This window comes from Microchirus variegatus, assembly GCF_963457635.1.
Source record: "Microchirus variegatus genome assembly, chromosome: 4".
NCBI lineage: Eukaryota > Metazoa > Chordata > Actinopteri > Pleuronectiformes > Soleidae > Microchirus > Microchirus variegatus.
In genome coordinates, this window is record NC_139805.1 from 30,797,928 (window position 1) to 30,815,785 (window position 17,858).

The window sequence follows — 17,858 nt, forward strand, 5'->3', positions numbered from 1 at the left end:
GAACGGGTGGGTGCACTATTATCATTTGCCCTGAGCCTCCATCTTGTCATTTAACCTGATCAGTTCATCTCGCAATTTAGTGAGCTCTTGCATGCAAATCTGCATTTCTGCTGTAGCATCTGGGCTTGTACCCTCTGTCTCATCTGATGCCAGGCTTGACCTGGCATCATCATGACATGAAATAACCTCATCTTCAGAATCACTAGACATGCTGAAACATTACGTGTTATTCAGTCCAGTCTGAAGTTAATTTTAAGTCCAACACCAGAATCAAGGATTATGGTGAAAACAGTCTTAAACGTGGGACACTGCTGAGCCTTGCTCTTGGCGGTCGGACGAAGTGCTGGGCAGCGGACATCGTGGTGGGATCCTCAGCGCAGGTCTGGATGAGCTGTGTCGATCAGGAAGCAGTAGCGCCACTTGGAGCTCCTCAGGTCGTCTCTCACTGGTCACCTCTTCCACTACACGCTGGCCTCTCCAACACGTCCACCCACAGGCTTCTCCTGCAATCTTCACCACTGCCGTATTTTCTCAAATAAAAATAAAAACTAAGCTACTACTGCCAATTGCAAAAAAATGTTCTAGCTACACCCCACTCCTGGTACCAAATTGTGTTGCTCGTGGGAATAAGATATACACACACAGGACACAATAACTGGGGTTTTATAGCTTTACTCTGGCTTGCAATAGGTCAGTCAGCCCAAATCAATAACCTAAAGATCTGAGGGCTGTTCTCAGTTTTAATCCTTGATAAGAAATAATAAAATAAAATACAAAACCCCCAAAATACGGCAGTGGCCGAGAAACTAATTACACAGACAACACAATACAAAGTCAGTACTGTAACCATTCACAAACACAATTTGAAATGTACAGTATACAAAAAACAGACACTCACTTCACCAAACGTCTCTCCACGTGTTTGAGTTTTCCTCACTTAGCATAACGTTTCCTCACGCCGAACGTGTTTACATCCTGAAACATATTTCCATTCTCTATAAATTACCATGTTCGGTCGCTTCACAAGCAGATAAGTTACAGTGTTCAATATTCTCCAACATGTGTGTGTTTTTTACCTTTTAATTCAACCACGGAGTGTTTGTACACAAGTTTCAACTCTCAATCCCACATTCAGCAGAAGGAAAATCAACAACCCAGCATGCACTTCGCGGCAAAACTAAATAAAGAGCATGTAGTTTATCGTATAAGTTTCTTAGTGGAAAATGTGACTCCCTTTGTCAATGTTATAACCTGTATGAGTAAAGGCTTTAAAGAAATAATAATAATAAAAAAAAACGTTCTCACTGATACAGTCGCTATGGTTACAGCTTGCAGACACGAGTCACGACTGGTTAGCAAACTAAACTTAATTGACTTAAAGGGACACTGTGTAGTATTTATGGGTTTATATGACCCAAAATCCACTTTTGTATATATATTATGTGCTCCTGCATTGTCTAGTCGCTGTATAATATTCTTTGTTTCATTTTCGTAGTGTTTCATAAAGTCATGTAAAATAACATGGTCGCGGGCCGCTACTGCATTGCCACGACGCCATGTTTCTACGGGAGCCTGTATAGACAAACGCGAGAGAACAAATCAAACAAATGGGATGTGGGACATATCCTACCTGAATTTTACTAGCTCCTACTTCAAAGCATTCCAGCAATTGAAGTTGAATGTTAGAAAACATGGACGATCGCGGCACCTTAGATTTATGTTTGAAGAGGCGTTTTGACTGTCAGCAATTCAGTCTACTTACATAAACAAGCAAGCCGTATATGTAAAAGCCATACATATAACGTCATGAGTATACTTTTCCGTAGCCCTACATATCTTCATGCTAACAGATAACAACAACGACATAATTTCACGCCATAACATGAAAAACAAGTTGTGATAAAATTGCTGTGTCTAAAACAACTCTAAACGCAGAAAAGTAAAGTTTATAGCCTATTTATGTGACTCCATGGGAGCCGCCATTATTCTCCGACATCATTTTGGTGAAGTCGGGGTAGGTCGATCAGCCCCGACTTCGCGAGTAGGAGGTCCCACTTCGACAGGCATTCCAGTGCACTTTTTGTAGTTGGAGGTAGGATTAGTCCCACGTCCAACTGGTTTGGATGGGCTCTGGAACGCAGCATCAGACCCTTCTCCAAATTTGAGACACAAGGGCCGTTTCTCAATATCCATACTTGTGCGTACTTGTCCGTACTTGCGTACTCCCGTACTTGTGAAAACGTCATCAGCCTCAGTCCATTGTTCCATTTCCCATACCCGGAAGTGTTCTCGCTCCGCCCATTTTACCAAGTATGCATTGGGTGGTGACTTGAGCGTACTTGGGAAAGCCATATATCCCAGAATGCATTTCGGTGGAACATAGCAGGATAAAATACTAATCTAAACCTGAAATAAATATTTTTCCGGTTCCTGGAACGCAGTTTTGAAATCATTTGAGGTGAGAAGTTAGTAATTTAGAATCCAAACATGTGGTTTGTGTATAATAAGATATGATGTATTTATAGTATGACAGCGGCGCTGTCGGAGGTGATCAGCTCCGCCTCTGTGGACGCTCGGTGCGCACAGTGCCCGGCACAGAGCAGCGTTACCTCGGCCTGTCCTGATGAAATGATCCACTGGCTCAGACGGCTCCGTCATTACATACTTGGTGTGATCAATAGATTTGTTGTTGACATGTTGTTTTTAATGCAAACGTTTTGACCTGATAGTGTGAACTTTTGTTATAATATTAATGTTTCATTTATTGTAACTTTGAATTTTAGATTTATATTAAAGTCGCACTGTCATTGTATATGTATTTACATATAATGGACACATTTTATAGTAATAGAAATATTTAAAATGTGAAAATAACAACAATATATGTACTTATTTTATATGTTCATTCATCAACACTGTAGGTGGCGGTAATGAGGCTTAAGTGCTTCGCGCCACCCGCCATTCAAACAGTAGAACAAGGAAGTACGCTGCTGTTCCAATTGAAGAATCGTGCTCGTGTACTCCCGTACTTGGCAAGTATGTACTTCAGTCGTACTTCTCAAGTATTTACTTTCTAAGTAAGCAAGTACATACTGGCATACTTGGGTATTGAGAAACGACCAGGGTCATACTTCCTGTCCGTTTTCACCGGACTGCTGTTAGTTATCCACCCTCTAGTGGTGAAAGTGGTGAATGACATCCGTCTGTGTGTGAAGTCGGTTGTCTTTTTTCATACAAGGAAATAAATACACGTTGTAATTCAGTGCACCTGGAGACACACCCGCCGCTTTAAACACAGAATGTCAGCAGAGGAGGTCATGGTTACTTCCTCATGCCTGTGTAAGTAATTTAGCTAAGTTGTCACCGGGCTTCAGCTGCTGTCAAACCAGGTCCAGGTGAACAGGTTTGAGTGAGAGTTTTTCCTCAGTACAGCAAAGTGTTTTTTCGTCTCCTCTGGATGGAAGACTCGGTGGTCCTCTTGTTGCTCTGCTTTGCTGCAGTCTCATTAGCCGCCGCTGCTACACAAACCAGCAGCAGCAGCAGCAGCAGCAGCACTTACTATGACACTCTCAATGTTGAGCCAACAGCCACCAACGTTCAGATTAAAAAGGCTTTCCGCGAACTGGCAGTCAAGTATCATCCTGACAAGAGCAAGAAAGCCGACGCTGAGAAGACTTTCAGAGAGATTACAGAAGGTAAAACACGCCCGCAACACGTTGGAGGGTCAATGTACATTTTATTTTATTATTGTTATTATTATTATTATATATGCGTTTGTGTATGTATGTATCTATATCTATATATATATATGTGTATATATATATCTATATATATATAGATATATATATATCTATATATATATATAATGTATTCATTATCAAAGGGGGGCATTTCATTTAGGAATATTATGGAGAATTGTCTTTTTACTGCACATCAACATTTCACAAATTGGGGCCTTGCATCTGTAATTTTTCTAAATCTACTGTAAAATTGACCGATTCCCTGTATATTAAAGGCGCCATATTTACGAATGTGGCCAAAAACGGTTACTACACTCAAATTCAAAATACCAAGCTCTTTAAGGTTACGTTTTCTCCGCCATTGTAGCTCAGACGTACTGTAACTGGCAACCCATGGTTGCTCGGCGGCTGCGAATCTACTGACTGCAATGATCGGTAGACGGCGGTAGGTGGCGCCACATGCCAAAACATGATTTCAAAACATAAACATGATTTGCAGTCTGCAAAATATTTTTTTTTAATGCAAATATTTTGGCTGTATTGTTGTTGGTGAGTTCAGTTTGTTATATGAACATTATTCCTGAGTCTCTGTGACATATTAGGAGGATTTTATGATCGATTGCTTTAGATTTATTACATAATGCACCTTAATTGTCCTAGTTTCCAAGTAGAAATCCAAAAAGTATGCAACAATGTCTTAAACAGGCAGCTATATAGTACAGAAATAAAGCAACGTCAACATGCATAATATGTTAACTTTTTTATTTGTACGGTCTCTAAACCTATACTGATTGGTTGTTTTAAGCATGGCTGAAGAGATTTATGCAGATAAAAATATGAATCTGTAAAGTTTTTATAGCGTTTTTTGAATGTGGACATGTTTGTCCTTAATGATTTAAAGGTACAATATGTAGTATTTATGGGTTTATATAACCCAAAATCCACTTTTTTATACATAGTATGTGCTCCTGCATTGTCTAGTCGCTGTATAATAGTTTTTGTTTCATTTTCGTAGTGTTTCAAAAAGTCATGTTAAATAACATGACCACGGACCGCGGTTGCATAGCCACTGTTAGCAGCGAGACGCCATGTTTCTACCGGAGCCTGTAAGGACAAACGCGAGAGAACAAAACAAGCGTCTCTTTACTTGTAGCGGAATTCCCGCCTCCTCTCTCTCCGCTTCGTCTGCTACGGCCGCGGTAGCTCGCCCTCTCCCTCGCCTCATGAACCTCATCTGCTGACACGGAGAAAGACGACGAGGACGACATTTGACCAGCTGCGGATACCGTAGCGCTCAGGGAAGGGAGGGGGTGAACAGAGGAGCAGGTCTTTGTTGTAAATGTCAGCCTCTCCTCTAGATGGCACTATAAACTACTTATTTCCCCTTTAAGAGGGTAGTAAAGTAAAGTGAAGCCTGAGGGTTAAAAACAAATAAAAACAAAAAAGTTTGGAATTGTGTTTTCACAGATGCTGAAAATTCTCTGCTTGTTTACCTTTCAAAATATGAAATGCAAACTCTGGCTGGGTTCCTCATTGAGGCTGATTTATAGTGACACAAGATGGTGGTCTCTGTAAAGCAAGGCCCTTGTCTAAAGTTCACATAAATGGGTTATTGTAAGTCTATGGAAAACAAAAACTTTTTATTTTAAAGCATTTACAGACTTATTGATGTTAAAGCAGATCAAGGGCAAATCAAACTGTAATTTGACAAAATCACAAAGTCTTGAGTTTATTTCTCCTATATTTACTGTAAATGCTCTGTCTTTTGTGCAAATGAAGAAATGTAGCTCATAACTTTTGGAAATAGCCCAGAAATTCTCATCCCTCAACAAGGAAACAGGGTGTCAAGTGGTCAGCAACTGGCTGCCCGTGGGCAATCTGATTTAAAAAAAAAACAAAAACAAAAAGAATTTGCCAGTTTTGTGCAAAATTTAAAAGATTTAGATCCAGGGTTTGTTCACCACCAGTGGTACACAAGCTTCCTCTGATGCTACGTAGAGGAAAATCTACTGTATATCAGGGTATGTGATCGGAGTGGAGCTGAGGAATTTTGAGTGTGTAGAAAATGAAACTAAAATCTAATTAATAATAATACTATACCAGTGTGTGAAGTATATGTGAGGAAGATGAGGATGATGAGACAGTAAATGATCTTATTGGGAATAAATCTGCCTCCTGTGAAAAGTCTGTAGCTGACTTTGCTCGATCTATTTACACAACTGTATTTTAACTTTGGTGATAATGGTGTTACTTTGAGAGCTCAGTATTTTCTCAGGTGATAAAAAAAAAAAAAAAAAAGGTTTTTGAAAAGTTTGATAACCACTGATATAGATTAAAGGAAAAAAAGGCAGGTCTTGCCTGATGAAGATATGATGTTTTGGCCTGGTATTCAATTGCTTAAAGTCTGGCTCAACGTTTTGCTGGTATCACATTTAAAATCTATGACCCAGTGAATATTAAACTGCACCTTTACTCAAAAACGAGTCAAACTTTAGTTTAAGTCTTTTAGAAATGTTGTGATTCAATGTTTTCACCCAATCATTGAGCCCTTGTAACATTTCTGTTTCCTCCTCCTTTAGCCTATAAAGTTCTCTCCAACAAAGAGAAGAGGAGACTCTACGACATTATGGGCCACAAGTCTTTTCTACGCAGTCAGGGTTCTGTTGATGCTGAGCACGAGACACACACACACTTCACGTTCTCCAACTTTGTCTATGACTTTGGGGAAAATCTCTTTGAGAAATCTCACTTCCACTGGAACTTTGCTCAGGACTGGGAGGAGGAGGCGGAGGAGTATGATGATGATGATGATCCATATGAACATTACACTTATGAGGCTCCCAGATTCTTTTTTTACGGGGATGGGGATGATTTTGAGGATGAGTACACCTTCTAGACATGTGATATCTGTGTTGTACATCATGAATGATCATTTTGTTTAGCGTTTTATCTTTTATTGTCGAAGTCTATTAAATTGCTCACTGAATATGCCTCATGTTCTGCATCTTTTGTGGGATGTCTTGTACGTTCAGTGATAGTTAATGAGTTCACGGTTGAGGATTGGCTTGAACCGTTATGCCTCTTTTCCTGTGTGGGTGTGTTGAAGGCTGAGTGTTACTGACCAACACGCCATTAACTCATCTTTTTTTCCCTGAGCCAGCACTTTGGCCTTGGCAATGTTTTTCACTCGGTTTCTCTCAGGGCCAGTGTGCACTTTGACCCAGAGGATATCCTGTGCCTTTTCAGCAGTTGGAGCGTAAGCGCACTAAAGCCGTCTTGCAGCCTTTTTTTTGCACTTTTATCAAGCTAAAAGGAGATTATTTCCACCAAGCTGGTCAAAGACAGACTGGAAACATTAAGTTTCAAGCGTGACAATGATGGTAAGTGTGTCTGAAAATGTTTGTTTGTGTAAAAACAACCTGTGAGAATCATGTGACAGCTATATCGTCGGGCACACTTCTGCATGCAGTCAAGTTTAGATTTAGAGTTATAGAGTTATTGTGTAAATACTCACAGCTAGGGATTTACTTGATTTCACTTCTCTTTTTTTGGTCTGATATTGATGCCGGTGACACATCCTTGAGTATCTACTGGATATAAGTCTGATACAATCCTGTTTATATCCTAACCCAACACATTTGTGCTGATCCATTTACCACCGAGCCATAAGCAGCCATTTAAAAAACATAATTATTGGACTGTGTAGCAAATATTCTACACATTTTAACGATGGTACTAACTGAAACATTTATGTAAATGCAATGATCAAGTGAATTTGACGAGTATTACGCTGATACTGATACTTTTTAATCACAGGAGGAGGTGCAAGACGTGACATCTGCTCTAAGTGTCCATGGCCATAGCATAAAGGTCACAGATGTGCTGAAAGATGAGGACACTCTTACCTTTGTGATCGTATCTCAGAAGGTGAGAAACTGATTCATTTAAAACTGCTCTCTAAAACTGCTACCATCCTGATATGTGGTCTGTCCTGTGTGTCAGGTGTCTGGGACAGGAGAGTACCATGTCGACCGCACCTATGATGATGTGGAGTGGCTGCAGCAGCACCTGTTCTCTCAGGAGGATGTACCCGGGCTACATGGTGTCATAGTCAGTACTGATTTCATCTTTTTCTTTTCTTTCATCTATCGTTCTTCATTTGACTTGTAAACCAGTAGAAAGACGGTGGGGTATCTTGGTCGCTCTGGGGGTAAAGTCTTTGGAGTTGGTAGCAGTGTTCGCAATAATTCTGTGATTTAGAAATCCATAAGCGCACTGACGTGAAGCTGCAGAACTTATTGCTGATGCCATTATTCTGCCTCTGTTTGGCACTGGCTAACCAATTTGACCTATATTTGTATTTTATGTCCTTTTGAAAATGGGCGCTGTCAAGCAATATGAGAGTGATTGTGTTTTTTACAGTGGCAGCAACAAAGGTTTATTCTGTCAAACAGCTGAGCCGCTGGAGTGTAAGTGTTTTTTTGAGCAGTAGAACTCACTTGCAAAGTTTTTGTAGGCGCTTATTTGCGTTTACAGTCATGCTCCACTCTGTTTGCAGCTGTCTCGGTTGCCATTACCTCTGTCTGGTAACTCATTTGACGATGGTGTGAGTCTAACCGACATTTGTCGATATGTAAAAGTCACACACGACTATTTAAACTGTTAAAATGTTGCTCCTTGTTTGTCCCTGTGGTCGGTTGGTAACCTGGTTGTTACTATTAAAAGGTTACACACTATAGTTGTAAAAACAGCTTTGGAAATGTGATAGCGTTGTCCAAGTCATGCGGATCTCCTCTTTTTTTTCTGCAATAGTAATACAGTCATGTCAAATCAATAACATTATATTGTGTGCTGACTATAACTCCTAAGCACTGCAGTAATTCAAAAAGGTTTAACACCATTTAGGTTCCGTCTAATAAAACATGAACAACATAAGATTTAACCTTTGCTTTCATATAATTCTACTGTTTTTTTTTTCCCCTTAAAGTTTCCTCCAATACCTGCAAAGCCTCAGGTGAATGTCACTGCCAAGGGTATGAAACAGCTCGGTGAGTATACATCTGAAGATCTCTCCAGATAGGAAACCTATCAATGTGTAATATAATATGTTTTTTTTTTTGGTGTTTATCTTGACGTGCAGCGTGTTACATTACATACAGGATCTAAATGTCAAATGCATTTCTGCAGGTTTTCTGGGTTTGGGAGAGTGGCAGCCGTACTGTAAAGCAGTGGAGACTTTCCTCCGACAGGTCGCTTCACATGACATGCTCAAAAAAAACAAAGCCGTGGAGATCTTTCTTACAAGCTCAGATGTAAGTGGACACAAAGAAACACAAAAAAAATGTTTTCATTATGTTACAAAGAAGGCAGTGATACCTTTTTATGAGCGGCAAAGATAGTAAATGGTTAAACGTTCATTGACATTGGTTCAGGAGAGATGAATCGTGTGACAAACATGGTACACTGTGATTATGTGGAGGACTCAAGGCTGTGAAGTGGTTAGCTTTATTGCCTCACAGTAGTAAGGTCAACATTTAAAGCTGGTCTGACATACACACTGTGACAGCACCGGCATGATTTGTGTTGTTATTACTGCCTCTGTTTGGTTTTGTCACATATTTGTATTCTACACTTCGGTATAAGTATCATATTGAACTAATAAAATGTGGTATTGAGCCATATCAATGATTTATTATGAATATACTGTGTTGTATTCAAGTAGAAACGTATTCACACAATTACAAAATAACACTGTCCAGGTTAAAGTGTGTGGTAGTGTTGTGTTTATCTAACTTAATCTTAATCTTTCCTGTCTGACTGTATCAGCCACATCAGTTCAGGAATGCTGTTTATATGTAGCTTTAGCACTTATTTTGTGACACAATCCAGCAAGAGCATGTGTCTTTGTTCTCATATTATTTTCATTTTAAGTCGTTTTTGTGATAATATTTTAGCATTGTAAGGCACTTATTTGTAATGGTTAAGGTTTGTGACAATTATAAGCTGATAAAGGATTTCTTTCTGATAATTAAAAATAAATAAATATATATTTTAATTGACTTTCTCCGCCTATGTGAAGCCTCCAGGTCGACAAAGAGTGAAGAAAAACATCTTCAACTGGCTGAGTCAAGCTATGGATGAAATGAGGAAAGAAGGCCATAAGGTAAACAACTGAGACTCATAGAGATATAATCCATAGCCTAAATTTGAAAGTTTAATGAAATGATTTGTGTTCGTAGGATGTAGATGAGTTCTTTCAAGCACAACGTGACCAGAACCTGGTCATGACTGGCTGCACCAAGAACGCCACTGAGGTGAGTCAATCGCTTATTGGTCTGTTTGTCCTCGGCCATTCATACTGCCCTCACACAGTCACATACGCACTTTAACCTTTAATGTCTGTCGTCATGTTTCCTGCAGAGATTCCTGGATGTGGTGCTGACTGAGCAAAGTAAGAAACATGCTTCACTTAAAGATGTACAAACACCTGCACATCAAGGTTATTATAGTCAACGAAAACTAATGAAATAAGGAAAACTAAAATTGAAAAAACTATTTTCCTTACTGAAATAAAATAAAAACTAGAATAAAATAAGGATAACTAACTGAAACTGAATTGTGTGTTTGTAAAACTAACTTATTTGTGTATTTTTCTTCAATTCACCAGTCCTCTTCATTCACCTGTCCATAATTCATTCACCTGTCCCTATCATTCACCTGTCCTCTTCATTCACCTGTCCATAATTAATTCACCTGTCCTCTTCATTCACCTGTCTCATCTTTCACCTGTCCTCTTCATTCACCTTCCCCATCATTCATCTGTCCTCTTCATTCACCTTCCCCATCATTCACCTGTCCTCATCATTCACTGCGTGAATTTATTTATTTTAATTCAGTCCAACATTTTTTTCTTTTTTACTACGGATGTGAAAAAAAACGTAAAATGACAAATTTAAAAAAGTACACAAAAAAACAACTCAATTACAGTAGCGTAAGTAAATGTAATTGATTACTTCCCACCTTTGCTTACAAGTTGCAGTTGTGCTCAAAAAGAGGTTAATAGTCAAAACATTTACGCCCAGCAGTGTGGGAACCATCAGAGTAATCTTTGTGTTCAATGTAGATACTTGTAATTTATGTGTCATTTGTGTTGTGCCTGATTGTCTGTAAACAGTACATAACACCAATTGTTGTTCATTACTGTTAGTTTCATGTTGAATGTGTTTGCAGAAATTGCAGTGGCATGTGGACACTTCTCAGCTGCTCTGCATCTCTGTGTGGAGGCAGGGGAGGATCCTGTCAAACAAGCTTTTTCGAGGTCAGAGCGTAGTAATCGCACTGGTTCACACATCAGCAGCACTCAGATCAGTGTTTGGATTATCCCTGCACTGCCCACAGGAAGTGATTTGTTTTGTGTCAGCATAGACCGAGTCAACGGCAACATTGCACAAGTAAATCAAGAGTGCAAAAAACGAAAAGAAGAGCCCATGAAACGTTTCACAAGTGAATTCTACTGCTCAAGTAATGCTGTCATTTAGCAGTTTGATGGTATAATTGCTTCTTGCACCCGCCTGCCCCTGCGCTGCTGCAGTATACGCACAAACGCTCCCTCAGTCAGATAGAAGTACTGCAGACAGATGATGGAAGCTCCATAGAAATAATATAACATAGTTTCTGTTCACAAAGACAAAACAGAGGCAAAAAAACAACACAATTGAAAACTGTTACGCACTGCAGCTTACATGTGAATGCATTTGTACACTGCGGTTGCAACACATTAGTTTGATTAGTTTTCACAAATAACACTTATTTTTTTCTCTTGCAGGATTTGTGTGAAATTATCAGAAGTCTTAGAATCTATGAAGGTAAGTAGTCTTTTTTTTTTTTTCACTTTAACAGACATACATTTATGCTGCAGTGGAGCATTGATTTGCTAAATAATCTGCACATAATGTGCTGCTGTGTGGGCAGAAAAATATGATGAGTGTTGCTGAGAACAATGTAAGCACCCTGGGACTGGGCCTGGACCTGGAGTCACGCTACCATGAGGCAGAAAAGGTGTGTCGGTCTGTTGTGTGTTGTTCATTATTATAAGGCAGATGTACCTGGAATCTTGGCTTTATTTTGAAATCCAACATGTCAGCATGTACCGTGTCACTAATGTTCCCCAGTGTAACATGATTAATATGTCCAATGCAGGAAATGCTGTTCAGGAGAACCTGTAAACTCATGGAGTTAGAGACAGCACGGAAGAATGCAGAGAAGGCCAAACCTGTGAAGAAGGCGGCTGTGAGTGAGCCAATCGTGTGCATGCTTCATTTCCACCAACAGATGGCAGTAGTGTTCTGCTGATATGACGCCACAGTGTGGCACAGACCAACAAGGCTGAGACAAAATGCAAATATGATTGGTAAATTCAGTCTGATTGAGACCAAGCATATAATGATGATGACGTGCACTTATGTTCATCAGATGGAGGAGGTGAAGAAAGCAGCAGAGTCAGAGTTTGATCACATTAGCAGGGTTGCAAAACAGGAGGTAAATAATTCAATTAAAATGTAATTCCCCCCAATTTCCACATTGCTTATTCATCTTAATGCCTCTATTATATCACCCTATGTGCTGATTGTGCTGTTTGTATGAACACGTTCCTCCCAGATTGCACAGTTTGAGAGCGACCGTGTGCAGATGTTGCAGCAGGCTCTGGTGGAGTGGTGCGAGCAGCAGCTTCTCACAGCCAAAGAAAGTGCTGACCAGTTCGACCGATACCTGCAAGCCTTCAGAGGGATGGCATAGTGACCTCATTAACACTCTCCTAATGAAGCCTCCTCAGTGTTTCTTTCTAAACGTTGTAAAGCAGAGGATGACATAACATGTTCTTCCCCCTGTTGCAGCCTGATTCTTGATACAATGGCATTAAAGAAAATGTGAGAAAAGGAAACTTTACTCATAACTGAAGAGCATCTCCTTCTCTCTTTCTCTCAGTCTCTCGCTCACACACCAGGGCCATCCCAAGCCTTTATTGATAATGTATCACTATGAAGTGCAATTGTAACCAATTTTAGGGATATAAAAGTGAATTACAGTGTAATAACAAATCAGACTAATGATAAGGCCTGAACCACAATCAGAAGACACTAAATTCGGAAGGAGCCACTGGACTGAGCAACAATAATGAGGCAGACGCAAGAGTAACAGTTGAGTAGCTACTCTTATAATTTGTTACAGTAGACAAAGTAATTTGTCTGATTTGTACAAAACACAAAATATTAGCCCAAACAGTCAGAAAATAAAAAAGGTAGTGTGCACACAACAAACAAAAAATGTCCGTTGGGGCCCTTAAATAATGCATTATTATTATATAAAATAAAAGTTGTTGCAAGTTCACCTGATTCCAAGGATACTTGTAGTGTAATGTAAGGGTATCGTGTGTGTGAATTAGGGATGTAACGGTTAACGGTGTAACGGTAAACCGCGATAAAATTTTTGACGATCTTTATTTCAAAAAAAATTATTATCTCTGTGAATAACCGCGCCCGCGGTGTAGGCACCGTGAGCCTTTCCAGCGTCTCCGTCTGCTGAAGTTGCCGCGCAGGCGCACTCTGTAGCCTACAACCTGATGTTCAAACTTTATCGAAGCTGAAATCATGGCCGAAGGAGGAGACGACAGCCCTCAGGACATCTCCTCCTTGTATATTATACGTATATGAAAACTCACCCATAAGGCGGTGCTGGCGTCACGTCATCATCTCAGACAACTACCGCGTATGTCCTGCTCTCTTTCAGCCGCTGAATAATCCATCTGTTTGTTGTTTTTGTGACGATTAAGTCTGCTAACACGTTAGCATAAAGATCGCTAGCTTAAAATGCTAACAGTCTACACACCAGCAGTCTCTGTGCTTTCGCTGTCATTGTGAAGATGTTCAGCCACAGACAATTATTGTCCTGTTCTCCTTGTCTTCCTTTGTCAAACAAAGCTTTTGTTGATGACTGCTTTGATGACAATCACGCTTTAATTTCGCATTGCACACACACACTCACTCTCTGTACTGCATATTAATTAGCCATGTGTATTCTCCGTGATCGTCAGCTGATTGGCTGAAAAAGCAACAAAAGCTCTGGAATGTGAGATCGCCACACCCAAACTAGGAGTGATTCACAGCGATAAAACAACCTTAATTCAAACACAAAGTTTATGGTTTTAAGACCCACAATACTGTGTCAATAATGTTAACATGATAGTACAGCTGCAGCGCCCACCGCCAGCATATTAAAAATGCATAGCTTTTAGGACTATCAATGCTTTCTGAACATATTCACACACTTTTTAAAAAAATACCGCGATAATACCGAAAACCGCGATAATTTTGGTCACAATAACTGTGAGGTTCAATTTTCATACTGTGACACCCCTAGTCTGAATGAGTATATACATAGTTATCTCCTCAGTGCTGATCTTTCTTCAGGGTAGTTAGCTCGCCATCTGTTCAACAGGAAGGTTGTCCTGAACCTCAGACTCTTCAGTCCTTCTAAAAAACCTGACCTGTAGACAGGGTCACATAATACATTCAACACCGACCATTCTCAGATGCATCAGTGGGGATATCAAATGTCAAAAGATGCACATTACATCTAATTCTGGCATGAATCTTCATCTCTATCCATTCTAATCTCTGTCATAGTTGTACAACGTTCAGTCTTAAGTGTATCATTTATGAGAACTAAATATTAAAGTGCTCACACATTTACCTGTTCCTATGAACAGTGTTTAAATACGTATGGTAAGTAACCATTAACATTCAAAATATCATTTATCATAAACATACATCAAAACCATGTGCAAATAACATAAAAGTACATATATCGAGTTAAACCCAGAGGTATTAAAGCATTGTGCTTAGTTTACTCTTACACTATAGACCTATTCATGTGAGAGAATTGCACCAAAAATTACCCTCTAGTTACTTTAAACTCAGTTGGAATAACATAAATGTCTTCAATAAATTGCATAATACAAAATAAACTATTGTTTTAAATTCATCACAACATATTCAATTACTCTTTTTTCTTTAAAGGGGAAATAAGTAGTTTATAGTGCCATCTAGAGGAGAGGCTGAAATTTACAACAAAGACCTGCTGCTCTGCTCACCCCCTCCCTTCCCTGAGCGCTACGGTATCCGCAGCTGGTCAAATGTCGTCCTCGTTGTCTTTCTCCGTGTCAGCAGATGAGGTTCGTGGGGCGAGGGAGAGGGTGAGCTACCGCGGCCGTAGCAGACGAAGCGGAGAGAGTGGAGGCGGGACTTCCGCTACAAGTAAAGAGACGCTTGTTTTGTTCTCTCGCGTTTGTCCTTACAGGCTCCGGTAGAAACATGGCGTCTCCCTGCTTACAGTGGCTATGCAACCGCGGCCCGCGACCATGTTATTTTACATGACTTTTTGAAACACTACGAAAATGAAACAAAAACTAATATACAACGACTAGACAATGCAGGAGCACATAATATGTATAAAAAAGTGGATTTTGGGTTATATAAACCCATAAATACTACATATTGTACCTTTAATGTTGTATTAGGAAAATAAAACACTTCCCCTTTAATTATATACACATCAGCATAAAATAACAAACACAATGTGCCTATATTCAGAAGTATTTTGCCATTATTCATTTCAATTCACTCTGATAAACTTAATATCACTACTGCTTTACTTCAGCACCCGGAAAACAAGAAGAAACTACGCACATTCATGCTCAAACCCTAAAATTAGCACCAGAGCAGCTAACAAGGCACATTTCTCACCGTTGCTCTCTGTATCAAGGCATGCCGATGTCGGAACCTCCCAGCAGCTCTCCGGATGAAAGGCAAGTAGTTAGCTGACGTAACTCTCTCTCCTTCGTTCAGTCACTTGGCTCCAGACATCCAGTGGGTGAATGCTCCAACTTTCTTTTTCCTTTTTACAAGTAAACTCCGGGATTCTCTCCTGTTTTTTCTCTTCCACTTAGCATGTAGCCACCTCGCTTCTCTGGCTGAAATCCGAAGGAACCGGAAGAGCAACTCGCATTCACTTCCCCTCCGTGCCGACAGGCTGAGCGTAGCCCGCGTAACCTCTGATTGACTGCTGAAACCAGGTACCCCACGTGCGACCATGCGAACTGAGTGGTGCATTCAAATGCAGTAGGACAATCAACACTTTGCTGATTCAAAACGAATAAAGATAAATAAAGTAAACAGTCTCTCTTCTTTTATTGTACTCAGTTAACTGTGTGTTTATTTTACACCTGGTTACACCCTCCCCTCCTGAACTTATGCACGTCCCTGTGCATAGTAGACAATTAAAGGACAATTATCCGAGGAGACCAGGTAGGTGACTGAACAGGTTCCTCACTTATGGCTTCTGCCCAAGCTGTGGACAGTCCTTGCAATAATGACTTCACTGCTGTGCTCAAAGGACTTCCTAGCTCTGTTTGATCAAGCCGTCGTGGTGGTTGACTGTTTCTCTCAGATCTCCTGACAGAAGCATTTGCATCTGTGTTCTCTGTATACATCTGGACTGTTCCATCCTCTCCTTCCTTTTCACCCGTTTCCTCCTTCCCTTCCTCAGGTTCTGCTCCTTTAAAGCCATCATTCTCCTCATCTTTGACAGACATAGCTGAGGGAACTGATAGTTCCCCTGGGACATCTGGATGAATGATTTTGAATCAAGGCTGGTTCATCGACTTGTTCAGTTGGAGTGTTTCTATCAGTGGGTAAGTACTCAGTATCACTCTGATGAGAGTTGGACTCGATAAACATCAAAGGACCATCTGAAGTACTTTTGGACATATCAGGTAAGTTGTCAAAATCGGATTGGGTGTCAAGATCGGGTGCAGTGTCAAGTTCAGGTGAATTGTCAAGATCAGGTGGATTGTCATCATTTTGAGCAATTACAGGACTCTCAACAGGACAAGGGCCTGGAGGTTGAGTATGCTGAGTATCTTGGATATCGGTCATGGTCAGATCTGGGTGTACAGGAATCTCACTGACCATGGGGACAGGGGAACTTAACCAAACAGGAATTAGTGCATCATCTTCTTCATCTGAAGAATTATCTTCCTCTACTACAGGATTTGCACGGGTTCCTGGCCTGCGTGATACCAGCTTTTGCACAGGCTCACTGTTTTCCTCCATAGGTAGGTACCCCCACGGAAGCAACAGGTCCCTGTGTAGTGTCCTTAGGGGACCATCCCCGTTTTCAGATTTAACAGTGTATACACGGAGAGTGCCTGCTCTTCGCTTCACCACATGGATAGTGTGTTCCCATTTGTCTGAGATCTTATGTTTTCCCCGGATGCGAACATTCCTGACCAATACTCGATCTCCAGGTTCCAGGTCTGAGGCGGTAACATGTCTATCAAACCTTGTTTTGTTCTTGAGAGCGATCTTGGCAGCGATACTGTTGGGCCCTAACAGTATGGCTGAAATCCATTGTTCTTGTCTAAGGCCTGGTTGAAAAACAAAAGCCTGACTGTGAGTTAACAAATCCTACAGGCTCCATTTTGCAGGCTCCAACACCACATGGGGTTTATGACTGGAGAGCTCTCCGTGGAGGGGAAGAATCATTTAAGTCTCATTGGCCGTCACTGCTTTATGATCCCCCGACTGATAAAACCATATAAATTGGTGCCCTGTTTGAAGAAGTCGCGAGCTTCCACTCCTCCGCCCGTGAGGAGCGCACCTCCGCCGGCGCAACTCTCCATACCTGCCGCCGGAGCTGCTTCCACTAAGAGGCAAAGAGGATCAACAGCTGTCCGCTGTGAGCCAAACAACGGCCCGTCCACACTCCACAGCTCCAACAAACTGAACCGAACCCACGGACGGACCACACAACCTGTTCGGCTTACTTACAGTAAGAGGCAAATGTGTTCTGAGCAGAGTTATATTTCTGTGTTTGTAAATTTTTCTTTGGGTTGAATGTGTTGGACTGCGCATCCACATGCTCGCATTTGTGTTATCGTCATAACCACGTTTCTTTGTTTACGTTTGGTGTTCGTTATTGTGGTTTTACTGTTGAATGCGGAGCATACGCTGCAACTCTGCGATCCGCAGGTATCCTCCCCTGCTGTGAACGAGCAGGCAG

The 17,858-nt window shown here is 40.7% G+C and overlaps 1 protein-coding gene across 1 annotated transcript; it reads left to right on the forward strand.

Annotated features, from left to right (window-relative positions):
* Positions 1–7,114: 7,114 nt before the first annotated feature.
* On the forward strand, positions 7,115–12,536 carry LOC310926201 (sorting nexin-5; the record flags this gene model as incomplete). The annotated part of the gene is made up of 14 exons (XM_083888300.1): positions 7,115–7,120; positions 7,557–7,667; positions 7,743–7,850; positions 8,728–8,788; positions 8,928–9,052; positions 9,820–9,903; positions 9,980–10,054; positions 10,161–10,191; positions 10,971–11,058; positions 11,566–11,605; positions 11,712–11,798; positions 11,940–12,029; positions 12,213–12,278; positions 12,399–12,536. The coding sequence occupies 14 exons, from the start codon at positions 7,115–7,117 to the stop codon at positions 12,534–12,536; spliced, it is 1,110 nt and encodes a 369-aa protein (XP_083744426.1).
* Between the last annotated feature and the right edge of the window lie 5,322 nt (positions 12,537–17,858).